At 42.0% G+C, this 27,397-nt stretch overlaps 2 protein-coding genes across 3 annotated transcripts; one reads left to right on the top strand and one right to left on the bottom strand.

The window, feature by feature from the left end:
• Positions 1-630: 630 nt before the first annotated feature.
• TM7SF3 (transmembrane 7 superfamily member 3) lies at positions 631-20,540 on the bottom strand (the record flags this gene model as incomplete). 2 transcript variants are annotated; one of them, XM_080392873.1, is made up of 13 exons in its annotated part: positions 631-2,878; positions 3,347-3,509; positions 3,897-3,994; positions 5,322-5,474; positions 6,199-6,279; positions 6,723-6,809; positions 7,833-8,010; positions 9,078-9,249; positions 10,010-10,130; positions 10,568-10,718; positions 12,441-12,595; positions 18,685-18,758; positions 20,120-20,250. In XM_080392873.1, 12 exons carry the CDS (start codon positions 18,752-18,754, stop codon positions 2,616-2,618), a joined length of 1,692 nt encoding a protein of 563 aa, XP_080248999.1. In that variant the 3' UTR covers positions 631-2,615. The 2 variants fall into 2 exon arrangements, with proteins under 2 accessions (XP_080248999.1, XP_080248998.1); XM_080392872.1 differs by lacking the exon at positions 18,685-18,758 and having other exon boundaries at positions 20,120-20,540.
• On the top strand, positions 20,533-26,914 carry MED21 (mediator complex subunit 21). Its single transcript, XM_080392885.1, has 4 exons — positions 20,533-20,632; positions 20,939-21,053; positions 23,385-23,485; positions 26,131-26,914. Exons 1-4 carry the CDS (start codon positions 20,591-20,593, stop codon positions 26,305-26,307), a joined length of 435 nt encoding a protein of 144 aa, XP_080249011.1. The 5' UTR covers positions 20,533-20,590; the 3' UTR covers positions 26,308-26,914.
• The last annotated feature ends 483 nt before the right edge of the window (positions 26,915-27,397 follow it).

Below are 27,397 nucleotides of genomic sequence, written 5' to 3'. Positions count from 1 at the left end.
GTAAATGCTTCCAATGAGAGATTCTGCAATCAGAACAGGGGTCAGTACAGCAGGGTAGGATCCAATTTTCCTTTTGGATCCAACAGCCTTAGAGAGTACACAAAAAAAACCCCATTGAAATTTACCCCTTCAACACCCCAGTGGTTCAGTTAACGTATTCCGATTATTGTCATTGCTACTCACTATGGCTTACAGAATATGGAAGAAAATGTCCATACCATCTCAGCAGAATTAAAGACAAAATCTTCAAGTCAGGATCTCATAAAAAAAAAAGTTCAAAGCCCAGCTCTTCCACAGACTTCCTACATGATCATACTAGTTTCCAACCAAGAATTGGATGACAACCAGTGCTTTGTTCTTTAAAACCTTATCTGATCAAGCTATAAAAAAAGCGCTCCCTCTTTGGGCCATGCACTTCCTCACTAGCTTCATACAGCACATACCACACTCAGCCTCTGGGTGTCACTGCAACTACAGCAAGCCCTTACAGCAGGTAAGCTAAGCTCCCCTCTACCTCATCCCTCGAGGGGCTAAGAAATTTTTCTAAACGAACTATCCCTACAATACCAAAGGCAGAAGTGAAGTTGTAAAAGCATCACTGAATTCAAAGAAATCCCTTTAGTTCAAACATTCTTTCAAAAGACATCTTTATTATAAAAGATATAGAAAAATTAGAGTTAAACTTATTTCTTCCACAGTGTTAATCACAGCAGTTATTAAAAAACACAAGGTAAACATGTTTAAGAGCATTTGTATACCAAATAAGTGTTTTCTACTTGCCATCAAGTATGGCAATGACATGCTCAGTATCAGTGTGGTAACAGCAGTCAGCAAGCATCAGTCTGCTAGAGGCCAGGGAAAAAGCTCCTCATTTACTCCCGTGTGCCACATGACTGCACAGTGAAGGCAGACCCAAACTGCAGGATTTTAGCCCTACTCTGCTGTTGAGGCAGATGTTCCAGCTCCAAGCAGTAATGGGATTTATCTCTCTAAACATCAGATGAGTTCAGTCACCTCAGATACCATGTCATTAAGCTTTCACTCCTTAAAGGAAAATGGCCAGAAAGTAGCTTTCAGCTAAGTTCCCAGATAAGATTATTTTGGCAGTTTCCTTACTAAGGTTGTTTCTTACGTACTTACTACCACGAACTTAAGATGGTGGCCAAGAACTTCTCCCACTAGGGCATTCACTCATGGTGGTTCCATTCAGGTAGAACAGCTGTTTGCCTTCAGACAGGAAGGACAATGCACTTTGCTGCCCACACTAAAGGTACAAAGATAGTGAGAAGGCAGAGCCACCATAACCTGTATGAAGATATAGGACGAGACCTCAACCATCATTTAACACATGACAGATCACCACAAAACATGGAACGAGAAGACCAGGATTGGCCATGGTGAGTAAGGGCAGGTAAAACCAAGGAAAGTCTCAGGACTGCTTGTGCATTTATGAGCCAAAACCGCAGTGCTCTAGTTTGTGCTTTCAGAATGGCTGTTTGTTTTGTTTTTAAGGAAGCAATTAAAGCCATGACATGAGATCACAATCCTCCACTGAAAACAAGTGGTCCCTTATCTGTTTTTGCACTACATTCTGCTTTGGGCAGATGTAATCCAAATTGGTAAGGAACACTTTCGGTCAGCAAGGATCCTAGTCAGTATTTTGCTAGCTGAATGATGTTTTCACCCCTTAAAAGGCAAAATTAAAAAATATACTGATTTAAAGAAAAAATAGCGTTTCAACCAATTCCAGGAAAGAACTGCCATTGGCTACAAGAGCTTATTTAGTTGTTTTTATGACAGCACCATCAAAAAAAAAGAGACCATACCAGAGCAGAAGCAAGACACAGGCTGTTCAGAAAGCAAACAAGGATGCAAACCTCTTGTGTTCTCTTAGAAGTCATCTCTGCAGAGACCAGATGACGAGCTTGCTACAGAACCATCCGAAAGCAAGGGAGGAAGTCTTCTCGTCCCAGATCAGGCCCACTTCCTGAGCCCCAGTGTGCACACTTACAACAGTTAATTCAGTGCAGTTTAAATTCAAGTCACTTAGTTTAGCTTGCAAGATTCAGTAATACTCCTTGGAAACGACTATGTCTGCAGCCATGCATTTTGTACCTCTATTAGAAGGGGATACTTCAGCTCCTTCTAGAACTCCTCCTTCTCTGTATGGTCCTTATCTCTCATCCCTCGCAATTTGACAGACTGCTCACCTTCAGGAGTAAGTCAGGCAATATTTCAGTAGTGTTTTCCACACCATCAGGGAAGAACCAGCAGCATACAGGTTACTTTTTAAGGGCTGTTTTATCCTTCACACACCTAAACATCTGACTAGATCACCACAAGACAAATACCTGTACTTGGCCATTATTATAAGATTCTGCAGTTGGACATATGCATGTTACAGCAGGCTGAGTGGGCCACTGAAGAAAGAAAGTCACAAAACAGTATGTAGTGTACCAGACAGGTAACTTCTCTTCCAGGCTAGGCAAATATGATCCTCTTACTAAGCAGGACAGATCGGCAGTGGTAAATCCTGCAGTACTAGCTGGTTTGCTGGTGATCACTTATCTTGCCCTTCCAGATTCTTCCTCTGTTCCCACCAGTTATTTGGCAGGTTACAGAAGCAACGGAGTTCTCTCCCCAGCTGGCTGCTCTTTCTGAAAAAACTCTTTGATATGCAGTAGCTTGTTATGAATTCTCTCTCTTAGGGGAGGAATGTGATGGCTAGGGTCTAAGACATTAGTGCTTCTGCGCTCCCTTTCCCTCTTCCAGGTGAGATAGGGGTGTGGTGGGAAGGGCACTTCACTTCTCTCTCGGCGAAGCTGCACAGTCACTCCACTGAGGGCCAGCATTGCCCACACTGACAGGATAATGAAGTCTGAAAAAAACCAAACAGATTCCTATACCAAAGCAGAACATTCCTTCCTTTCCTAAGCACAAACATTGAACAAGTTTAGCAACAGAGAGGAATGAAGTATTGTCTCTGCATCCACACAAGCCTAGAGCAATTCCATGCAGAGGCAAGAACACACATGGAGTTGAGATGAGTCCATTCAGCCACCATATTAGGCCTTTTGACTGCCCACTCTGCAAACTGAACAGCAAGGTGGTAGTCCAAGCCCGAGAAGCATCTTTCACAAGGGCCTTTGTCACATAACACTTGCTGAAAGATTTGCATTTCAGTCTACTCAGTATTTATTTTGGAGAACTAGAAATCATTACCTGGGTGTTAAATCTCACTGTACTTACTGTATTCGCCTTCCATCCCTTCCTACCTTCACTCACATTTTACAATGGAACCAAATAAGCAGTGTTTTTTCTTTAAAGTCTTAAGAGCAATACTCACCATTTGTTTGAAAAGGCACATTGGTGTAAGCTCTGCTGAAGTAATCATTGAGGACCCTTCTGAGTAGGTCTAGGGTGATATAAGCAAGACTTGTGTAGACGTAACAAGCAATAGCTAGGACCACTGCGTAAGAGCCTACTATTCCAGAGGCCAGTATGTTCAGCTAAAGGGGGAGAAAACCACCACAGCTTTAGGAGACTGATAAACACTCTTTATTCCCCACCTCCTTAAGACATTATTTTGTATCTGTTCTTCCACAAGAAATCAGCTGCACATGCCTGTTATTTACACATACTGTTACGACAGCAGAAGTTGACTAAATACAAGTGTTAATGGATGCTATGTGCAACACTGCAAAAAGTCACTCCTTTGCTTATGAACCATTTAGCCCAAGTAGGTCTGAACAGGAGCTCCCTAGAGCTGATCCAGTGCTGAGCTTCACAAAGCTGTGTTGAATTTTCTGTAAGTATCCCACAGGACTATATGTTGCAACAAGAAGTCTGACACCCCTTCCCTCCCTCCTCCTGTGTCAACAGTGCAGATTACTTACGATTCTTGGACAACCAACAAAAAGCACTGGAATCATCAAGGCTACACAAGAAAAGGTCACCCAGAATACCACATCGTCACGGAAAACCCTGTAGTCTCCTGCAAAGACACCAAATTCCACACAATTTACCAGTTAGCAAAACAGTACCTTTTTTGCAAGTGGTTGGAGGTGAGCTCCCCCTCCACCAAGACTCAGTACCTTCAGAAACAACTTGGAGTACAGTGCTGAAGAGCTTAGCTTTTGAGCTCAAATACCATTTAAGATACATTGTAACAGTTAATCAAAATAAGAAAGAAAAAAAAAAAAAAAAAAAGGCTGTCACAGTTTTATATAGGGCCTGTACTCTGGACAGCAGATCTTATCCATGAAACAAAGATTTGTGATGAAGTATGTGTTACTCATTTGGCAAGAATTAAAAGTACCAGAATACTTCTGCCCAATAAGAAGCCATTTTATTGCCTATATAGGTTTATAATCTATAAACTTGTATCTATGCGAGTTTGAGTACAGTGCACATGCAGCCATCGCCACAACACAAAGCCAGAAGTTTGTTGCCTTAGGCAGAGTAATTAAGTCACTCAAACTTTACTTTGCTCCCCCTGCTTTCTAAGGCTTGTGAATTAAAAACAGAGAGGACAAGTTGACCCCCAGGTGAGTCACTGTTTCACTTTAACAAAGAACAACCAGGGACTGCGTGGATTATCACAAACTTGTGGCTCAAGTTAAACACAAGTGACTAGAGAATGAAAAACTGTCCCACCAAGGGTTCTTCAGTTAAACAGAGTTTTGAGATTTAAAATTACAACAGAGAAAGCAGTATGGCTGACACTCTGATGTTCCAGATTGATTCCAGCTCATCAGCCTTTCTTGCTTTTCAGTGATATGTCTGTTGTTTTCTCAGTAAAGTCATTCTGAAGACCCTGATGTTAACCCAGCTGCAAATACAACTTTGACTCTTACACTGCAGTGCTCCCAGAGCCTTGAAGTGTAGCATGGTAAAAAGTAACAGCAAGAGTTCCTCTTAATCCATAATGCCTTTATGCCTGAAGCCTCCAAGCTAGACTGCAGATTTTTGACTGTGACTTTTTCTGGATAGAGAACAAGACAGACAGCAAGTGCATGCCTGGGGCAGAGCTGGCATCAGACTGCTGAGATGGCATGCAGTTTAGGTAGGAAAAGCCTCAGCAAGTTCTCTGCAGAATAAGAAGCTTCCTCTTCTCACCACTGCAGATTCCTTAAGTATTTTAATTACAGTGCACCTGAAAGAATGCTTCAGGCACATCTCTATTCTTCCCAACACTTGAAAAGTAAACATCACATTAGGATAAACACCAGATAGCAGCCCTCAACTTAGAGCCTTGAAGTGTCCCTGTAATACAGTAGGAACACACCACTCAATAGCCAGCAGAGTATTTCAGTGCATACCTAGTGGAGTAAAGAAGACCGTTGATGAAAAGAGAAATCCCAGAACAAGTCCAATAATAAACATACAGAGTAGGACAGAGCCAAATCTCCACCAGCTTGCAGCCAAGAGAAGTCCTCCGATAATTCCAGCTACTGCTGTCAAAATAAGACGCACTGAAAAACGAAAGGTGAAATATCAACACTCTGAAAACTTCAGTTACTGCAGTAACTTATTCAGCAACTTCACTTACATGCTTGATTGACTTTTTTCGGACAGTTTTCATTAGGTCACAAAGTCAGTATTTACTTCATGCATTTCACTCAGACTCCAATATGCAACTAAGGACTGATGTACGCTACTGAAAGAGTGGCGTAGGGCTGGAAAGAAAGTCTTGCTACCATCACCTTAGCGCCCTAAGGTCCCAGGGCAGTTAAGACTGCAACAGCTCATGCACATGTATCAAGAAGTAACTACACAAGCTAGGACACAGTTGAAAAGAACTAATTCTTGCTAATCTAACAAACAGTGTGCAGACCTACTTCCATTTTTACAGATGAAATCTACATTTGATGTGAAACTGAGGTCCATCCATTATGAAAGGAGCAGATTGTAAGTTTTCAGAGTTTCTAAAGACCTCTATCTTCCTTGGAGAGATACTCAAATTTGTCCTTCATAGTTGCGGCTGTTAATTCTGCCTCACTATTTGACATTGGAAGCAACAGTTACTCTTGCACATTCAGCTATTATGGTAATCAGAGTTCAGTTCAGGTACCCAGGTATCATCCTCCCATCCTTCTTAAGGCTGGCCAACAACAACCACAACCAGTATTTTACCTAAGGGATTCATAACAACTATACTCTAGGAAGAGCCCAGGGCATCCTGCCGTATCTACTCACCATCATAACCAAGGCCAGTTACCCTCGTAATGAATACGAAGAAGAAGAATGCTGCGAATATGAAGCCCATGAAGAATAAGTCTAGAGAAGGAATAGAGATTTAGTATGGTGTCATATCACTTCATACCAAGCCCACTTCAGTACATCTTCAGGTATCCTTCATCTTATAATAGGGAAAGAACATATCAGCTCCCTGGCTGAGAAGCACAAAAGGAAAGCCAGACAACACTGTTCTGGAAAGGAGTGGCCTCAGAGACTTCAAACAGTCAAAAAATTTACATATTTATATCTATATTACCAAGCATGCTCCCTAGTTCTAGGTTTCTATTCTTTGTATACTGGAAACTTCTTGCTCTATACTTAAAAGCCCAGATCCTGCAAAAGCAAAGCAGTGGATCTAATTGGCATGTATTCACTATCAAGCAAGTGTTAGTAATAATACCATCAGTCTAAATTACAGCAGTTATGCTTATGAAATTCCAACCAGACTTATGAGAAGAAAAAAACCCCAAACCATTCTGTACCTGTTTTCCAGAATCTGTGTCCAAAAAAACAAGTGAAAAGACCTACAACGGCAAGAGCAGTGAAGAACACTTTGGTAGAGAGTTTACCTACAAGGAGAACGAGAGGGTTACTACAGCATTCCACCTAGTAGTCCCAACAATGAGACTAGGGTAAGGTCAGGTTGCTGTCACAGAGTCTGATAACTGCCACTCCTTCAAACACACATGAGCAGACCTGCAGTGTCTGAACTAACAGTTACCTTGATAGGATCTCCAACAGAATATTGCAGACTGATTAAGAAATCAGGAGCTTACTCATTCAGAATACTGAAGTTTCTGCAACAATTACTTAAGTAGCTGTAGTATGCCGTTTAGAATACAGATACAGCTTTACCCGAGAATTTTCTGCTCCGCTTTAAAATAGGGACATCCAATCATATATAAAATTCAGTGCTACAGGATTAGTGACCCAGGCAGCAGCTATAGTCTTTATCACTGATCATGAGAACAAGCAAGTTTTACTTTGTGTACCATATTCTAACCATTCTTCTTGTCCCTCCCATAGTCATAATGGGAGTAGCAACTTTGCTCTTTTTTTGCTCAGATCTATCATTACAACTTTGTAGTCTTTCCACTATTGCTGACATTATCTTTATGCTCACCTTAAGTAATTTTGTCTTTTCAGATTACCTGTAGGTTACAGATTCCTGTTAACAGCAGCACAGTCAGAAAAATCAGGTTGGTCCCCAATCTAGTTCATGTTTTATTAGCTTAGTTTCACATGCAGCATCTATAGCCCTACAAATGATTTAAGATTATGTATCCAGTTCAAATGGAAAAAGCTAGTGTCACTACAGAATTCAAAGTTATGTATTTGCAAGCCATTTAATGATGAATTGTTTCACTTAGTAAGTGAAAGCTTCAGTTGCTAATATTTCTTAGTTTTATTTCATCATTCTAGAATTTATCCTCAGTCAAGAAGTAGACTCCATCATCAAGTAACAAAACATATCCAGTGTAAAACAGAGCACTCCTCCATAAATACAAAAAAAAATACTCAAAAGCACCATTCAACATTTTGGACCACAACAAGCTTGAGATCAGTTCACAAGGACACAAGTTCTGACTTACTGAGAGAAGAGCAGTTATCCACTAGGTCAGTAAAGCTGCAGGCGTATGTATGCACAGGTATGTATGCAGCAGAAGTATTCCAAAGAGGATCCCATACTATGACATTGTAGATCACACCTTGTCCAGGAAGTGAGGAAAAGTAGACATTGGTCTTGTCATCAGCTGTCAGCGTAAGCATCTGGAACAGAAAATAGTATTTTTAATTGAAACTGTTTGTCACTGTTACTGATGGCTTGCTGATGTGTCCGTCCAGCTGAGACAATACTCAGCAGCTCAAGGAAGATTATCAGGAAGAACTCCAGGTAAGAGCTCTCCTATCTTGAACCCTCTTAGTATTACCAATTGAAGCATTAAAGGCTCACAGGAGGGACTGCACGTCCTCCAACATTACTATGTTTTCTGACAGGGGAGAAGATTCTCCCACTCATGTTTTGGTCCTTCTCATTTGAGGACACAGTTAAGGTTCCCTGCCTGTCTACTAATCCACATCTGGCCTGTGAAGCAGGCAATGCTGCCATTCTACTCCCCAGCATGGCCAGACAGGTTATGGCCACCGAGATTCTCCCTCTGCTCCTTCCAATCTCTCTGCTGGGGGCTACATAAATATGCAGCAAGTGTTTGCTCTTGCATATCAGATCTCTTTATGCCACTCTAAACAACACCCATTTCAAGTCCAATTCTGCTGTATCCTCCCCTCCGCTCTCTTCCTTGCTCAACCCTCAGCATCTGAGGATGCCAGACTCCGGCATCTCTCAGGCACTGTAGGAGACTATCCATCTTTATCAGAAGTGGCTCTGCCTCTGGATTTATAGGCACTCTGTGGCAGTATAGCTAGAAGCAAGTGATGTCTTCAGCATCACTGAAGGAGCACTATGACTAACACAGTATTCAGCAAGCAGAAGGATACTGCAACAAGAGCTTGTTTCATAGAGAAAAGGGTGCAAGACATAGAAACACCTCATAACCATCACTAATATCTACTTAAGAGTCCACTGCAAGAAATCCCAACTCTGCCACATTTCAGGCTGTGCTAACTAGCCACCTTTATTCCTAGAGAGAATGGTTGCCATTTTATACGCATCACTCACTGTATACTTCCTAGCCAGAAACCCCAAATACAAGCAAGAAGCCTGAAGCATTAGCAGCTTGCTTATGTCACCACACAAGGAAAGTAAGCACAGGGGAGAAGAAAACATAAGATAAGGCCACTGCCACAGGCCTGTTACACCAGTGTTTCAGACTTACTTTAATGCCATTGACTTTGATACTTTGCACCTCAGACATCTTCCTTATGTGGCTCATGAGTACCATTTCAGAAAGATCATTCTCTGGTAAGAAGTACTGGTAGACATCATAGTGCAATCGCCATCTGGAGTTCTGACCAGTTCCCGAATCACAGGATGGTGGGTTTGCTCCTCTACAATTAAGAAGACATCAGCACAAGACCCCAGATCTTAACATTAGTTTCCCCAAGCTACCTGTCCAATTTGGTAGTATTTTGCTTCTACTTTTTAGAAGTTAACACCAGCAACTAATTCAAAACTAGACTGTCAATGTTTGCGAGTACAGACTACAGCAGTATTATGTAGAACCACCCTGATGCAGGTAGTGTTTGGGCTGGTACCTACCTTTATGTTTACAAAGGCTTCCTATGAGTTGTCATAACGAACCAGCATAAGAATTCCAAGAGGTCACAACCACTGAAGATCACATAATCACTGCTTGTTTTTCCATGTACGCTCTGATTATAGCCTTCCCCATTCCCTGCCTATCACTTGCGACATCAGGCACCATTCAGGAAATAATGCCTTATAATTTGAAGTCTCAATGTTAAACAAAACTATAATCATTATCATGGTTCAGTACCAGTAAAAGGAATTAAACTGGCTATAATACACAATTGCTTCTCAAACAGATTAAGTCATTGTGAGGAATGGGAAGACCCAGTATTTGCTGACTGCTTGCACATCTGAAGTTGCGTAATCTCTCTCACAAGATTCAACTCTCAGCTTTTCTCTCTCATGTGTTACCTCTCCCTCTCCTCCATTTGTTGCAGTGAGCAAGATTTCTGCCAGCAGCTGGATGGTCAGCCTTTTCAGCAGAATCTTGGTTTATGATCTTGGCCAAATAAGAAGACAAAGAAGGTCTTGCTCAGCATACTGAAGGCTTTCACCCACCTGGTATATCCCAGGTTTGCAGGTGCAAATTTGATGTGTATATCAGCCAATGTGTAATCTAGGTAAATATTTGGATCCACTTCCAAGTCAAATTCCAGATTGCAGCCTCCAGGAATAGGATCTAGAACACAGAAGAGATGACTGTAACAGTTTTTACTTCCCCCTTGCACAGCATCAAAAAAGTTCTAAGACCTCAGCAGCGCAAGTACTTGCAAGCATAGTCTGCTTTACTGAGCACACAAAACTGTCAGGTTCTAGTCAATCTAGATTGCAACCAACACAAGCTGTTTCAGTGCAGTCTAAACCAGGTCCTGATACATACACACAACAGTTTTCTACTCTAAGGCTGAAGTCACCACAAGACCACATAGTACATTCCACATACAACTCAATTCAGTTGGGACACTAAATTTTTTCAGCCCATTTCCAAATAATTTCTGGCATCTCCATCTTATGTTTGACCATGTAAGAAAATCAGCTCTGGAAGGTCAGTACTTCATTTCATAGTTAACTTGTAATAAGCAGAGTTGGTATCCTTAACATGTAATAGGAACATACCTTTCTCCATATAGGGAATAGAGATAGCTGTGCTGAGCACCTGGCTAGCATCCAGTGACCGAAGGTACCACGTGCATACAGTCTGTTGAGGCCGAAGGATAGAAACCAGTCCTTTGTCTACTCCGATTCCTGAGCTGTTCACAGATGGATTCTGGATAGAATTATATAAACAAGCGGTTCTTGAGAAGATTTCTACTACAGCTTCATGTATTGCACAGTAATCACATTCCTGCCACAAATCTGTAGGGCACACATTTCAGTGTCAGTTGCCACTGATGAGTCATTCAGCCCTTCACTAGCTGGTAAGAAGAAGATGGAAAAAAGGAGCTGGAAAAAAAAAAGGGAGTTGCCTCTGACACCACACACTGCCTAGGTCAGGCTCAAAACCACAAGTGATAAGTTTGAGACTACTAAAGAGTTAATAATTACATGCAAGTTGCAGAGAAATCTAGCTAGTTGAAGGCTACTGCTGCACAGCAATAGATTGACTAGTAAATGTGTGAGACTATTGGAATATCCCTCACAAAAAATTACGGGAAGCATAAAGAGCATTGTGGGAACCAAAGTGCAGAAGCACGTCACTATCTCCACCAGAATGGAGATGACTATGATAGCTGGCTTAACATGTTAGACAAGTGCTTGGGGCCAGGTCAGATACTGACCCAATTCTCCACACCACCATGCCTTTCAGAAACAGGGATCTCGAGAAAAGATCAGGCAGCAATAGCAGTATCACACTTACACAGGTGGCACAGCGAACTGACCTGCAGTCAAATTTATTTTGAGCACAGGAAGTGTGCTTTGTACAAGGCAAAGTCTTGCCTCAGGTAACTGTAAAGGAAGCACTTTGGACCTGGCAGACTTTAGGGTCTGGCTCAGCTTCATATTTCTAGAGGCAGGCCAGCCCCAAAAAGCAGTATAGCCATATTTATGCATCACTGTCCTTGGCCTGGTAAGGCCCATAAATACAAAGATGGTCTGGATTGACAGCAAAAGATTCTACCAGTGGTAATCAAAGACTGAATAGGTGTAACAGTAATGTCTTAGGCCTGTAATCCTAGCTATTCCACCAGTACAAAGACGACAGAGCTGGCTGACTTGTGTTACAGATTATTCATCTCGTAAGCTTCCCAGGATACTTCTTGGCACTCCGTATATTCTCAGTTGGAAAATACTGATGGGGAGAGGGAAACTGGATAGCAGATCCCCATCTACTACCTTCGGCTTAGTCTAAGTTCTGCTCAAATACCACTTATGAGCCCCACACAAAAAAAACCCCAAACCATCACTATTTCATTGCATCCCAGTAAAGATGGGATAAATTAAAGCTAGCATATAGCTAATAGGAACACTTATACTGTTGACTAGAAGTAGCAGCCTTCACAGGAGCGCTATGCTCCATGTGCCATGAAAGGAGAATTAGATTCAGAACAAGGAGCTGGGGTAACAAGACATGTTTGTAGGGGTTAGATCCACACCACATGAACAGCAGACAACTAAACATCCCAAAGTAATCGTTTAGTGTACAAGGGATATGGCAAATACTTAGCATGAATCTGTTTTCAATTTGACAAGTTGATAGATAGTAGTCAGCAGTCACATGTCAAAAGCACCACTTCCACCAGAAACAAAGAGCCTTGAAACATTTTCAAGCCAGCTCTGATATTCCTTTAGCATTCATTCCTCCAAAATAGCAGCTATGACATAAGTACAAGAAAGGATTTCTGAAGCTAAAATAATACTGTCCAAGAGTCATGCAGGTAAGATATTATTTATATAGCTTCAGTTCTATATTCCTACATGTAGCAGAGCCAACTCCCATGTTAAAAGACAAATAGCATTTAAGAACAGAAAAGTGACACTTTTACTGTACCTTATCAAAGGATATCACCACATTGCTTTGCTGAGCATGTACTTGAAAAATAACAACAGTTACATTGCTTGCAATGTTCCTGATTACAGCTTCCACTGGATTGGTTTGGTTCAGTAGCACGTTTCTGAATTTTCCCAGGGAAAGCTCAAGAAGACCTGTATTACAGAAAAAAACACAACACTTTTTTTGTCCAGAGGGAAGCAATTGTCAAGGGGAGCCTGGAAGCTTCCAGTAGCCCAATATTAGCTGGGAACAGAGCAAGATGTTTTATGCTACTCTCATCCTGTAATTAAGGTGTATTAACGTTTCAGAGATCACTATACACAGAACCATACCTACAAGAACAGACACAGCCCAAGAACCCACCATGCAGCCTGGCACCCACCTAAGCACAGGGAGCCGGACTTCCTCACAGGAGCTCAGTATTTGATTCAGCAGAGCTCATCAGCAACAGACACTAGCTGTGGCTGACCAGCTAATGCAATCAACAGCAAGTAACATTCAGTAGAGTAAACAACTGAGAACACTGACGACTTGCTTTTCAGCAAATCCAGACAAGTATGCTTGTATTAGCCAGCTAACTTGCACAACACCTGTTAGCCTTCCTGGGTGAACTTTCATGGACCATGGAAGTTGGAGTCAACTTCTGTACAGTCAGATCTGTAGTTTACATATGTATACTTACCTACTTTCAGCTGCATCACGTGTCTTTTGCTCCCACACTACTCTTTATTAGAACTGCTGGACCCCAGTTCCCATATCTAGAAATCTGACTAATATTCCAAAACATGACCAAGACCATTTCTTCTTATGACAAGCATAACCTCGTGATCCACTGCCATTTTAATTTAGAGAGAGCCACATGACCTAGGATACAAGATTCTTTGAAAATCAGCTTTGGCTTGTCATTCAAGTCCTGCAAGAAATCCTGGTTTATCCCTGTGCTGGGCTCTTGAGGGACAGGGGATGTCAAGAGAGGAAAGAGAAGCAGCTGTACAGAAGCCACAAGATCCTTTTGTTGGTGGTTAGCAGGCAGACAGATGCTTGCAGAGCATACACAAAAACACCCCCTAAAAGTTATCAAGCCTAAACATATACAGAGTATTTCCTCAATAAAGTTGCCTCTTCTCGAGTAAAGGGTTGATATTATCAAGTACTCCAACAGAAGCACAGAGTAATCAACAGCACCATCCCATATACACTGTTGCCAATGTCTCAGGTGGTCTCCCATACAAAAAAAAAAAAAAAAAAAAAAAAAAAGGATACAGCCTTCTCATCCAAAACCATACCCAGTACTCTAAATCCTTTCCTGTTATTTTTCCACCCTCCCTTGCCAAGAATTAGCATCTTTGGCCAGCTTCTTTGCCTCTTGACAATATGTAAACAGAGGCAAGCTCCTACCCTCGTGCTTTTTCCACTCACCTCACAACAGAGGAAAAGCCTTAACTCATCTCACCTTGCTAACTTCAACCCTTACATGCTTACCTCCAAAACTCAATTAATACCAGTACTGCATCACCAATAAACCCCAGCTGAAATATGGGGATCACAAACCATCTATGAAGAACACAAAGATTCTCCATTTTTCTGTCCCATCATCTGCAGTTTGTGTTACAGAAGAAGTTTCTACTCAAAGTTTTCAAACAGTAATGAATGTAAAGTTAGAGCTAAAAAACAGCTTTGTGTATTCTTCAGTTTCTGATAGTCCCCTGAACAGCATTCAGCTATCCTCCTCTCCACTCCTTAGCTCTTAAGTTCTACCAGAAGTGCAACTAGCAGTATGAATACTAAAGAAAAGTATTCAAAAGGCACAAATTATATATCTATGCACTCAGAAATTTGGAGTGAAAGCTTAGAATGTAGGAAAAAATATTTTTCTGATCTTTAAGAACTTCAGCAGAGTTTCCTGAACCACAAGATCTTCACATTTAGATGTTCTTTTAAGGAGAAAGCTGAAACTATTACATCCTCTCTGTGCCCTACATCAAGGGGAAAAAAAAGCCTACACTGCTCAATCTTGTTTCTCACCTCCACTCTGCACCTCTACCCAGAGGTCTCTGCATAAATAAGAACCTATTTGTCAGCAAGACATGCAGCCACCACTTCAATACAATCATGTGACTCTAAATGTCAGAGGCACTCTCTCAAGTCTAATTAGTGTGGTAAATTAAGACATAGTGTTCTACATTGCTTTACTGTTTGCATAATGGCTCCTAAAACAGTTCATGTGACACACATTTTAAACCAAAGTCTGGACAGAAGAGCATAGATTCTGGCTGAATAACAAGATTGGCTACATCCATCAGACAAGTATTTTTCAGCTTCTTGTTCACAGGCTCCTTGAACCACGCTACATTCTAGCCAGGCCTGAAAGATGACTAAAAGGACAATTCACAAGCACTGCAGACCAGCAGGACCTTCTAAGTTTTCTGGAAGAGCAATTGCTATGTGGCCAGACTACAGCACCTTTTCAGTCTTCTCTTTTTCTGTCATTTGAAAGAGTCATTGTTTGTGCTCCAAGCAAATTAACCAGCTCATCAGGCCTATTGCTATTGCAAGTTCTCAGACAGACACTAGACTACCCGAGCTACAAGTTCAGCATTGTCAAAGATGAAGGACAGATACCAAAACCTCCATGAACATGTAGTACTGGCCACAGCATGCAGGCTTCTTCTTTGGGCAAGCTTGATCTCACTGAAGGTAGCATACCAAACAGGACTGCAGATTCAGCAGCACATGCAGCAAAGATACCACAGATGTGAGGTAGTTGAGCTGGTAAGTCAGCAACAGAGCCAGGAACAAAATCCAGGCATCCCAGCTTGTTTTGTTTCACTTGCTTTAGACAGTGAAGGTCTGGAAACACTCCGGGATAGTCTGGTATCTTACCTCTTCTTTCCTTGCAGGGATAAGTATGATGGTCCCTGCATGCCAGGATAGTTTTGTGTTAGATACAAGGGCAGAACTCTCACTGTTACAGAGATTATCAACTTAAAACCTACTTAAAGGAAGTCAGCATTGCTGAAACTGAACAAGAGCAGAACAAAGATGGGAGTGTTGAGCACATGTTACTCTGTACACTAGTACCAATACTCAAACAGGAGCACAGAGTCCAGCATATTAAAAACTGATGAACAGAGCTGGACAACAGTCCACTCTGTCACTCACATTGTATCTTTTCTCCTACATGAACAGCAAAACCAGTAAAGACAGCAAAGGAACCAAACCTCTCTGAGCTGTTCTGAGATCTAAAGTCATCGTTCCTAACTCTAAGCAACAAGATAATGAACACTACAGAGGCTCAGCACTTATTATCCCCTCACTGTGACACTGAGTTTCACCAACATGCAACATCCAGCTTGAACCATTTCCATTCTCTGATTCAGTGCTGAGCTCACAGTTCATTTGATGTTTTAAGTAAACCACACTTCGGCTCCAATAGTTAAATGTCATTTCCCTATCACCAACAAACAGTTAACCATATAAAGTTCTTAGTTACACCCAGCAGACCAATTTCCATTAAGAGACACAAGTGAAGAAATGCCATTGCTGCCCACATAGGATCAGTCTTTATCTACAGATACATGCTCAAACATCATGGTTACCTCAGACCAAGAAAGTCTCCACAATCAGAGAAAACACATTTCTACTTCGTGCCAACCAGCTTACAGTGGATATGCAGAATAATCTTATGTAAGCTTTAAGAGGTAAGAACAACTTTCCAGCGTATAGAGTACATCAACAAGTAGTCACATGAAGACATTTAATGGGAGACCGAATGCAAGCTCAGACTAAAAACTAGTTTGCATAGGGAAAATATGAATACACAGTTACTAAACAGAATAAAGCCAGCAGCCATATTATATCAGACCTGTACAGAGCTCTGCTACAAGGCCTCTGTCTTCCCACACTAGTAAAACCTCAAATAAAGACACCACACACACCCAAAAGAAGCAAGAAGATTTACAAAAGATTTTATGTTTTAATTGCATGTGTATTGAGACTCATACTTAGAGCACAGTTTCATGCTTAAAGCCAATATTGCCGCATGGCTTGTCACCAGCTGCACCACTCCCACCCCAGAAGACTATTCTGTTCACAAAGTTAGCGGTCATAGGGCCTTCTACTGTCTGAAAACTGAGGGGAGAAGTACCCGTCTCACCCACTTACAGTTTTACTAATCCACTTTGATTATCAGCCAGAACACGCAAGACCTGGCCTCAGCCACATTGCTGGCACTGTTGATTAAAGCGTCACTTGCACACGTAGGTAGTAACACTTCAAGATGCACATAACCAGCTACCCAATACGTTCAGACATCTGAATAGCTTTGTCTGAACATCTATTTTAGAATGTTGTCTCTGCATAAACTAAATGGCTAGCGCAAAGTAAACTGACCCATAAAGCTCCCTTTATGAGAGGGGCACTAGTCAATCCTGATTACACTATAAATTTGCTTTAGTTTTTCCAACACTAAACAACCTGGTTTGGATGTAGCAAAACAAGGCCAGTTGCACTCCTACTTAATGAAGGTGGAGCTCCTTGGAAGATAAAACCCATGATACATAAACCACTTCTGCACAAATCCTGACCTTGAAGAGCTACAGCCCATCAGCAACCCAGAGAGATAATACAGGCCATCACGCTCAGATTTTACTTATCAGCACTTTTAAAATTAAGCAGAATCTTCTAGTATTAGGAGATAGCAGAGCCCAGCCTTGCAAACCTGTGTGTCCACAACTGACTAACAAGACAACTTCAAATAAGTGAACCATTAAGCAAGTGTCCTTGCTTAAAGGGCCTAATGATCAGCTAAACACTGGTACACAAGTTACACAGCTTATTAGCTTTTCATGAGAAAAACACTTTCCCCCTCCACCCTCAATTATGCAAGGAAATACAGCAACAGGCTCCTTCAAGGCAAAGCAGTTAGCTTAGTCCCATATTTATTCTACCTTTTTACATACTTTAAAAAAATAACACATGACCCATTTTCAATCAAGTCCAGGAGACAAACTGCCTGTCAGCACATTTTAATGCAAGCGTTAAGATCTAAGAACACTGAGCACTCATTCTCAGACCTGCTAACCACCATCAGTTACCAAGTCTAAGCTTCTTGGGCATGAGACTTGGGGGCATGGTGGGGAAACAACTCTTCCACACTTGAGGCTGATTCCAAACACTGTCCCGCAGTTTTACAAAGTATCCCAAGAGTACCTTTTTTCCTTCTGGAGAATTAAGCTTCATTAGAAGCAGGTCTAAAAATAAAGAAAAAACTAAGATGAGGCTTACATCAGCCCTAACATAAGATACTACTTGCTTATCCCTGAAAGGAAACTGATTATTTTTTTCCTTTTTTCGAACAGAGAAAAACTTAACCAGAAAAAAAAAATAAGCAGATTAACAGTTGAATCTTCACAAGCCGTAGTCATTATAGTACACTTACCTCTGAACACCTATTTTAGTCACATGCAGGAGCACAGGGGAATTACAAAAAAAGCCCATGCCAAAAAAAGTCAGATTACATCAGCACAGCCAACAAGTAATTTTAGGAACCAAGCTCCAAATTCTAAGAGGTTTTGCTCTTTTCCTTAGTTTTATAGGGACAGTGGTTTTCAACCCACAATTCACAGGGTGCTGGTAATTCATGGCCACCTGTATATGGTCATAAACCAAACTCCACTATTAACATTGTTACTTTTCTCATATAAGCTCATAGGTAGTGAATGTCACCTTGTTTTCTTAGGAGGAACACAGCCCTACACCAGACTCACCAGCCTGTAGTATATCCCTGAAACAGCACAGTTAAAATTAGCGCAGTATATCCGTGTAAGAGTTAAAACGATGGCGTTCGTAGCAATTAAACCGCATAAAGAAAAGGGGGGGAAGGGCGGGGGGCAGGATGAGCTCTCCCTGCCCACATCAAAGATTAAGATAACCACGACTATACAAAACTCTTCTCCAGCTCCACAGACAGCCTGCACCTTTGCTTTGATCTTCACTCTTGCTCACCCCTCCAGACAGCAGCAGGTCCCACCGCCGCCGCCTGGGACACCCCCCAAAAGGCTCTGCCGGCCCCTCCATGCAACAAGCCCCTTCCCTTCCATCCTACCTGACATCGACCCGGCCAAAAAGCGTCTCTTCCCCCATCCAAGCGAGACCCACCAGCCCTCCCAGCGCCTAATGGCGGCCACGGCCCACAGCCGCCACCCTCCCCCCACTCCCCGACTCCCCGCGCCGCACTCACCTGAGGCACCGCCATAGCGCAGGACCCCCAGGAACCCCAAGAGCATCACGACGTGAGGAAGGACCCGCATGGCGCTGCGGAGGGAAGGGGAGATGTGGCTGGGAACGGGTTAGGGCCATGGGGAGGTGCTTGAGAGCCAGGCGGGTCCTGTTACGCGGCGCAAGGCGGGCGCTGCGCCACCTCACAGGACCCGCCCAGCAGAGGCTGCTCCCGCCACCGGCTCTTCCCGTTACGCGGCACCCACCTGCCTGAGGAGACTGAGGTAGCGGCCCCAGCTGCTGCCCCCAACGGCTTTTATCCTCCCAAGCCTCGTCCGCCGCCCGTGTGGCAGTTACAGGGGTGGATAAAGGGCTTGGGAAGGTCTCCAGGTCCGGCCGGGAGAAGGTTGACATTTTTACATTTTAAAATAATTATTATTATTTATTTTTAACGCAGCAGCCATTTGGTTTTGCCTTATAAAGAGCAGTAAGAAACGTTGCTAGGCCTCAGAGGCTCCCTGGAGCATGTCTGAGATGCCTCTGGCTGCAAAGGTGATTCACAGGCACATGATGGGAGAAAACAGAAGTAAAATTAAAAGTCTCTTTTTAGGGGAGTGTATTTTTTTATTATTATTTGGACCCTGATTATGAATTTACATTGTAACAACTCTAGAAAGCCTTGCACGATCACCCCCATTGTGTTTATTTTTCCCCATCTTGCTTTGATGTGGTTTCCACTTAAAATGCAACAGTCTGGCATAAGAACACAGAGGTGAGTGCTGGGTCCATGTTTATAGCTATTTTAGATATATGGGTGTACTTTCTTCTCCTTGCCTTTGCCTGCTGTGCATAGGAAGGCAGCTTTTCTCCATCAGGCTATCTAGTTTGCTGAGGTTATTTTTGTTCTACTCAGCGAGGTGCCTGTAAGTCAAAATCCATGAGATATTAAACGTCTGTTTAGTGTTGCCACCATGGCAGTCAACCTCTCTGAGACCTCAGTCACTCTTTATTCACAGCTCAGCATTCAAACTGCTCAGTCCTTGCCTGCGAGAGGCTTGTCTTGTGCCGTGAGCCTCACTTGTTCCAGCCTCAGTCCAGCAGCTATCCCACTCGTGGAAATCCAAGAAAGAACCCGTTGACTTCAATAATAATTGTAAACCCCTTAAAAGCGTGTGGTCACTTTTGGTCTACAGCACAGTAATTTGTGACTTGGCTTTTTAACGGAGGTGTACGAAGGCAGCCCGCAACCCCAACCGTGTCATCAGAAATACACTTCTGTCGGATGAGTTTGTATCGTGGCAAAGAGGGTAGCTGTAAGCGGCAAGACGAGTCTTGCAGCATATGCATTGCTGCTGGGTGGCTGCACCCACAGCATCGCTGACGACTTCAGCCAGAAGAAACCCCTGGAGGTCTCCAGCCCAGCTGTTCCCTGTTAGGGGTTAGAGGGATTTTTTTACCTGCTGCAGTCGTGAGCACGAACTGCCGTTCCTGAGAGAAATAAACGGTCGCGATACGCCAGTTCCTCCAGCAGGACGGCACCCGTTGCAGCGCCCTTTCCGCCGCCGCCGCAGCGCTCCCCGCCGGGCGCTTCCCACGGCGCCGGGCGCGCCCGGCCCGCCTCTGCCACGGCACGGTGTTACTGGGCGCCAGGGCCCGCCTGGCCCCAGCGGAGCCGTTCAGCAGCTGCCAGCCGCTGGCGAGAAAGCAAGAGGCGTCAGAAATCGGCTGCTGTGGCTCTGACACAGCGCGGCGCTGCCCCCGCCTGGACCGGGCCTCCTCCCGGCCTGCAGGGGGCGCGCCAGGACCGCCTAGCCCCACCGGAAGGAAGCCGGCGCCACCTCCCGTCCCTGCCCCGCCCCTCTCCCGCCCACCCAACATCCAGGCGCCCGATTGGCTGCGCTGGGTACTGTCGGGTGGGCGGCGGCGCCATGGCGGATCGGTTAACGCAGCTGCAGGACGCGGTAAACTCGGTGAGGCGGTAGTGCTCTCTTCTCTCCTCTGGTGCCCGACGTTCTTCTTACCAGCGGGGAGGGGGGGCTGGTGCTGGGTTATGGCCCCTCCTGCCTCCGCGGCCTCTGCCACTGCGCTCGGGCCCGGCCGTTGCGGGTGTGAGGGGTCGCGGTTGTTCTCCCCGCCCCCGCTGTGGCAGCCCCCGGGTAGGGGGGTATCGCCACGGGCTGCGGGGGTGGGCTTCTGCGGGGGTCTGCTGATATGCAAAATAAAATTGAAACGGCTTTAGTGGTGAAATAAATTAACGATCGCTTTACTGCTTGCAGCTCGCAGACCAGTTCTGTAATGCTATTGGAGTGTTGCAGCAGTGTGGCCCTCCAGCCTCTTTCAGCAACATTCAGACAGCAATAAACAAAGATCAGCCTGCTAATCCAACAGAAGGCAAGTGTTTCTGCACCTCCTAACAAAACGTGAACGTGTTCTGATACAATATGCTCTATAACTCAACATCTGTACATGCTTGGCAGACAATTCCACCATGAACTGGTGGAGTGATTGAAGTTAAGTCGTAAATTGATGTCAGCTGCACTTGCTGCAGAGGACTGTGGTAGCAGAAATGTAATTTTAAGTACTAAGTAAGCATTAAGATTTATTTCTTGTGCTGGTTTCTTTACACAGACACAGTAGCGCTACAGATAGAAATCATTTTAATAGGACTGCTGCAAGAGGTTGTTAATGAGTTGTCCACTACTTCCAAGAAATCTGTTTAGAAAGTATGAACATTAGTTTTATGAAATCATGTATGAATTTAAAATTATCTGTGTTGTAAACTTTTAATTTGCATTTCTCCATTTATTATCTGCTTATATAATTAAGGAATAATGTCATGTTGAATCTCCCCATTGTCATTTGTGGTTTTGTTGTTGGCTTGTTTGGTTTTGCGGGGCTTTTGTTGGTTGGTTGGTGGTTTTGAGAGACAAGAAACTAGTGTTAGGACACTGAAACTGGCAAGCAAACTAAAGTTTTCTCTGATTTGAGAATTTTAAGTTAGTGAATTTTAAGTTAGTGTTTAAATAAGCGTGTTATTCTAATTCTGAATCTATTTTCTTCTCCCCCCCACCCCAAGAAAAAATTGCATAATTTTGTATCAGATTACATTTGTCTAGCAGGATGTCAGGGGAGACTGGTTTTGAGCACAGTGATGCACCTTCTAGGACAGTTGAATACTAGTTGTTCATTGGTCTGATACTGGAATTGGAAGTTCCAATAGTTTGCTCTCTGATACTGGAATTGGAAGAGCCAGCTGAAAGGCTTGTTTGCTTCTTCATCTTCCCTGCTGCTGTTCAAGGTGCTGCCAGCATCAGTGTGGTTCCAGGAGCTACAGGCCTTGTTAAAATCTTAAAATCATAAAATCATTTGGTTTGGAAAAGACCTTTAAGATCAAAAAGTCCAACCATTAACCCAAGGCTGCCAAGTCCACCACTAAACGATGTCCCTAAGCACCTCATCTACACGGTTTTTGAACACTTCCAGGGATAGTGACTCCACTACCTCCCTGGGCAGCCTGTTCCAATGCTTGACAACCCTTTCAGTGAAGAAGCTTTTCCTAATACCCAATCTAAACCTCCCCTGGCGCAATGGCAGGTCATGACTGAGTTCTGTTTTGATTTGTCTTTTCCTAAAATTCTGAATATAGTGACTTCAGTAAAATCATACAGCTATGTTAGTGATGCTGATGAGGCTACCAGTTATGTGTCTTTAGATATTCAAAGTCTTAATAAGAAGGCCTTAAAACTCTTTACAGGTAAACCCTGTGATAACCTTGAGTAAGCTTTAAATGAATATGTTTGGTTTGTTGTGGGTTTTATTAAATTAAAATCAAGCGTACCTTTGAGAATGTCAGTCTTTTCTATAATTTTTGCAATTGGATATTATTTTCTCTCCCAGAGACTGTTCATGAACCAAGCAACAGAAAAAAATACATAAAATTTTAAATTGAAAAGGACTGTTTCAATATTTTAGTGGTAGTAATGAATTAATTCAAACTGAATAGACTCATTTCCACATGGAAATGTTTTGTTTCTGGCTTATGGTGTCTCTTATTAAAAGTCTGTGTAGTTCTTTCAATAATATAGCAGCTAAATAGCTACATAGAAATAAATATATGTAATATATAAAAAAATAAATATATCTGTTATAAAGTTCTAGTCCTTTTCCATTTCTCAGGGACAATTTAACTTTTTCTGTGGCTGACTAGGAATTATTTTTTAAAAAATAAAAAACCTCAAATTCTTTTACTAATTATCTGTTTCTTAACATGATTTAAATAATCTATTTGAATCACTATCTTTACATTGTTTCTAGTGTTCTTTTTTTTTTTTTTTTTTTTTGTCTAGTGGCAGATTTCAAGGCAAGGATTGAAAAGATAAATGGGTTTTTAGCTACTTCTCAATACTTAATGTAGTGATTAGGACACTTAATACTGGTGTTAGTAATTTCTTAACTGGCTAACGATGATGGAGTTCTATGTTCTCATTTGTACAAAGCCCAGCCCTTTGTATAACCAGTTCCCTTTTAATCTAGGATTGGAATCAAACCACCTTCATCTCCTAGTGTGGTGGGTTCCCATCAGTTGTGACACTGTTGTTTTCTTCGTGTAGGAGAATTTTAACACCTGTGTACTTCAAGTCTGTAGAATTTTTTGTGCTGTGTATGCAGAATTGTGCTTTTTCTAATAATGTACTGAGTAGGCTGACTTTCTCTTTTTTAAAGAGTATGCCCAACTGTTCGCAGCATTGATTGCACGAACTGCAAAAGATATTGATGTTCTAATAGATTCCCTGCCTAGTGAAGAATCGACAGCAGCTCTGCAGGTAAGTGTTCTCAAGTAAAATATCAAAGCATAACTGAAGGCAAACTTTCCTTTTTTTTAAACACATTTTTTATTCTTTAGGCCATGTAATCTTGAAAAGTGATTTTAATATAAGCCTGAAGTTTTCATGAGGGTAGCCTGTGAGTACTTTTTAGCCTTAGTGGAAATACTGAACTTCTGTCTAGTTCTAAAAAAGGTTGTACACAGTGATAATATTTTAAACTTAGTTTTCTGTTAGAATGTTTAAAAAAAAAAGTGCTTTGATCATAACACTGGAATACTGGAAACTGCTACCCCTTTTTTTCCCCAGCTGCTCCAATATTAATACAACAGATGCAACAGTACTGATGCATTGTGGGGTTTTTGTTGGGTTTTTTATCTGCCTTGGATAATCTTTCACATTCTGTTGCTCATTAGGAGTGTGTTTCATTTTGTAGCTGCAGAGCCAACATTTTACTAAAGCCTATTGTTCTTCCACAATGTTTCTGGTTGTTAAAGGGTTTGCAGGGTATCCTTTTAAGTTCTCCAGCTCTGTCACAAAACAGTCCTTTCAATTTTCAGCAATAGGGTATCCTCCTTTGGACCATCCAAACTTGGTGCTTTTGTTTCTTGCTCCTTCTCTCTTTAGACCAGAGGTACTCTAGGAAGAGCTTGGGAACAGAAAGCAGATAGGTAGCTATTAGCATATGCAGCCAGTATCATGACCTCCATTCCTTGCCTTACAGAAGCTGAACTGCTGCAAACAGCTTGTGAATCTTTTCATAGTACTTGGCTGTTTCTCACTTCCAAAAAATGCCTTGGAGCCCAAATTCAAAGAATGCTGCTGTGTTGCAGTTTGGTTGGGGTTTTATTGCTGTTACCTACAGATCTTGCCTATTAAACAGCATCTTTTCGTTCCCCCCACTTTTTGATTCTAACTGCTAGATTTCTATCAAGTGTTTTCTGTTTAGAATGCAACAAGGATGCAAACAATGCTGTTGCTCTGAGAACCCTTGAACTGCTTTAAAATCACCTGAAGGTTTTTGCATCTGGGTTGATAATCTGTGACTATTCAAAGGCATTTTACGGAAGATTAATACTAGAGGTGCCTGCTGGGCCAAATACAAAATGACTGGAGAGTGACATCAGATTTGGTTTTAAACAGAGGAGGTTAAATTTGGAAACTCTGCTAGTCACTATAATTGCTGAACATACTAATTGGGCCCATTAACACTAGGATAATTTCATGTAACTGCGTATTTAATGGCTGAAGATAGCTTTCCTGCTGCAGAAAAATTACAGGCTTCTTCCATGATTGATCAGGGTCTGATCATAGTGACAGCTGATGTAGGGAAAACAAGGTGCTCCAGAAAGAGGAATTGGTTATCCACTATGGCCGTGCTTTCCTTAGAGGTGATACTTGAACAGTTTCTTGCTCTGTTAATGCAGAATCTTGTTTCACAAGAATTTCTGATTTTTTTTGTTTGGTGTGGTTTTGAGATTAGTTAGCTTAGATTCCATCAGTTACTGATTTTAGTTTTCATTTTCTGTTGTTTCATTTGTGCAGTATTAAAGGTAAATACTCTGACGTTCTTTAAAAAATGTTTTGAAGGTGCTTGAAGCACTCTAAAATATGCAGTGTAAGTTTTGGTGAGAAGAGGTAGATAGATACTTGGTTAATAGAGATGTACTTAGGCCAGTCTTTTTTTTTTTTTTTTTTTTAATACTAAGTTTGTCCTAGTATATGTTTCAAATCTGAAGCTGATATAATGATAAAAGGGGCTGCTACACTAATGCCCAACATAATTTACCTGTCCCATTTGAGTTCTTTTGTGGTGAAGTTAGTATTACATGTTCTGCTCAGACCTGTGGCTTGTCTGTAGTCAACTGTTTAACAGCTGAGACTGAAGTAATTGAGCTGGATTCTAAATTTCAAACTTTTACCTTTTGCCATCTTCCTTCTCTGACCCTCCAAAGGCTGTCAAGTCCTTTTGTGTTTAACCTTCACTAAAAACATCAGTGTTGCAGAACAGAAGGTGAATACGTGGATATAATTTGCTGGTTAGTTTGAGCATGACCTCTTAAGGACCTGTATAATTGCTTCCAAAAATACCAGTTTCAAACTATTTTGTTTTGTCTTTTCTATTGCCCAGTTAGAACACGGTTTAGTAGTTTGGAATTTGGTAAATATTTTAAAGTATTAAAAGTTTGAAGTTAATATGTTTAATTTCACTAAGTCTTTTGTAACTGAAAAGCAGTTTGGTTTTGGAACAAAATATTTAAGAGTAAATAATAAAATTTCATCTGAAATATGCTATTTAAAAGAATAAGTTATGCTTACATCTTGCTTAGCACCTTTCAGTAAGGGAGTGAGGAGAGGGATAAATACTCCTCATCAAGAAAAGCAGTACTGAGCCAAGAGTCATAATGTGAAAGAAGCTAAGATCTCTGGTGATTTTTTTTGTGCGTACTCCATGCGGATATGCACCAGTTTAGGCTGCAGCCTATAAGGAGTTGCTTTGAAGTTTTAAGTATGTAATTCAGGAGCTAAAAGAGAATCTTTTTCTGTTTTAGGGAGTGCTAACTGTTCCATCACCATCCTTTAGTAGCGAAGTAAATTTTGTATTATATTTGAAGATCCTTACTTTTCTCCCTTTTATTTTAAAGGCTGCTAGCCTGTATCGATTAGAAGAAGAAAATCATGAAGCAGCTGCCCGTCTGGAAGAGGTAGTTTTTCGTGGGGATATGCTGCTGGAAAAAATACAGAGTGCCCTGGCAGACATAGCCCAGTCACAGCTGAAGACAAGAAGTGGTACGCACAGCCAGCCCCTGCCAGACTCATAGCCCCCGGGGGCAGCGTGTCCCTGCGTAGCTGCCCTGCTGGCAGTCATGCTGAAACAACCCTCTATCCACTGGGAGCTGTGACACCCAACCCAGCTCTTGTGGGACTCTCCTGTGCTCTGATCGTCGGTAACGATGTCTTTTATAAAAGCTCAAACTGCAGTGTTTGTGTGAGAAAGGCTTTTACTCTGGAATTGGTGGATCTGTTCTAGAATTGTGTGAATTTTTATATATGCTGCTTTGACTTAAAGTATTAATTTCTGAGCTTTATTTTCTGTTCATAAATATGTCTGCCTTCAGTCTGATTTGTTATCTTGATTTCACAGGTCATAGTCCCTAAAGGGGGTTCAGGAGGAAAAATTACTAACAGTATTTGTGTAACTTGCTCGTTCCTACTTTCAAACTTTCATGTTCTGGGTGTATTTTTTGTAAGGTTCAAATAGACACACTTGAATTTGCCAGAGTTCCATGGAGACGATGCTAGACAATGATGTGAATACAGTGGTGGCCATCTGTTTTAATTGACAGAAATGGTAATTAAACATTTGTATTACTATTTGGCTAGTTTACCACCCTTTACAGAGCAAGTAAATGGATAAGTAAGCTCTAATGTTTGCAGAGTAAGTGTTTGTAATTCACAGATGGGTCTTTGACTCCCTTATTGCCACTGACACATTTACTCTTACTTGCTCATGCCATTTCTCTGCTTCTGCTGATACTCTGCATTCTCGTGGCAACCGGTGAACACCTTTAAAGCAGACAGTAATGAGGAAGCTTTGCTTGACTGGGAAGAAATTAGCAATGAGGAAACTGAAAATAACTTATTACATAATGTTGCTTTTCAGTGTAAGCAGTGGCTGCCACATGAATGCTGTTATCCTAAGCAGCAAGAGGCCTGTTGTCCGCTGTGTGCTGTAGAGAGTTTTTTGGTTTTATCTTTACACATTGAATCACCAAATAGATTTTTGCTCCTCATCCTAGCAGTACAGAAGTACCGGCATCTCTTTTTATATTTGGGGGGAGGGGAGACACCCAACAAACCAAACGCAAAACAAACCGCTAGATAATGTAAAGTTCAGTGCATGAACTTGGA

The sequence above is a fragment of the Falco punctatus genome (assembly GCF_963210335.1).
Source record: "Falco punctatus genome assembly, chromosome: 6".
Lineage (NCBI taxonomy): Eukaryota > Metazoa > Chordata > Aves > Falconiformes > Falconidae > Falco > Falco punctatus.
Note: the sequence above shows the minus strand (reverse complement) of the source record. Positions and strands in the feature narration are given on the sequence as shown.

Coding starts and splice junctions, on each gene's coding strand:
- MED21 (XM_080392885.1), top strand. CDS start 20,591: ATGGCGGATCGGTTAACGCAGCTGCAGGACGCGGTAAACTCG. Junction 20,633..20,938: donor TGCAGGACGCGGTAAACTCG/GTGAGGCGGTAG, acceptor TACTGCTTGCAG/CTCGCAGACCAGTTCTGTAA. Junction 23,486..26,130: donor AATCGACAGCAGCTCTGCAG/GTAAGTGTTCTC, acceptor TTTATTTTAAAG/GCTGCTAGCCTGTATCGATT.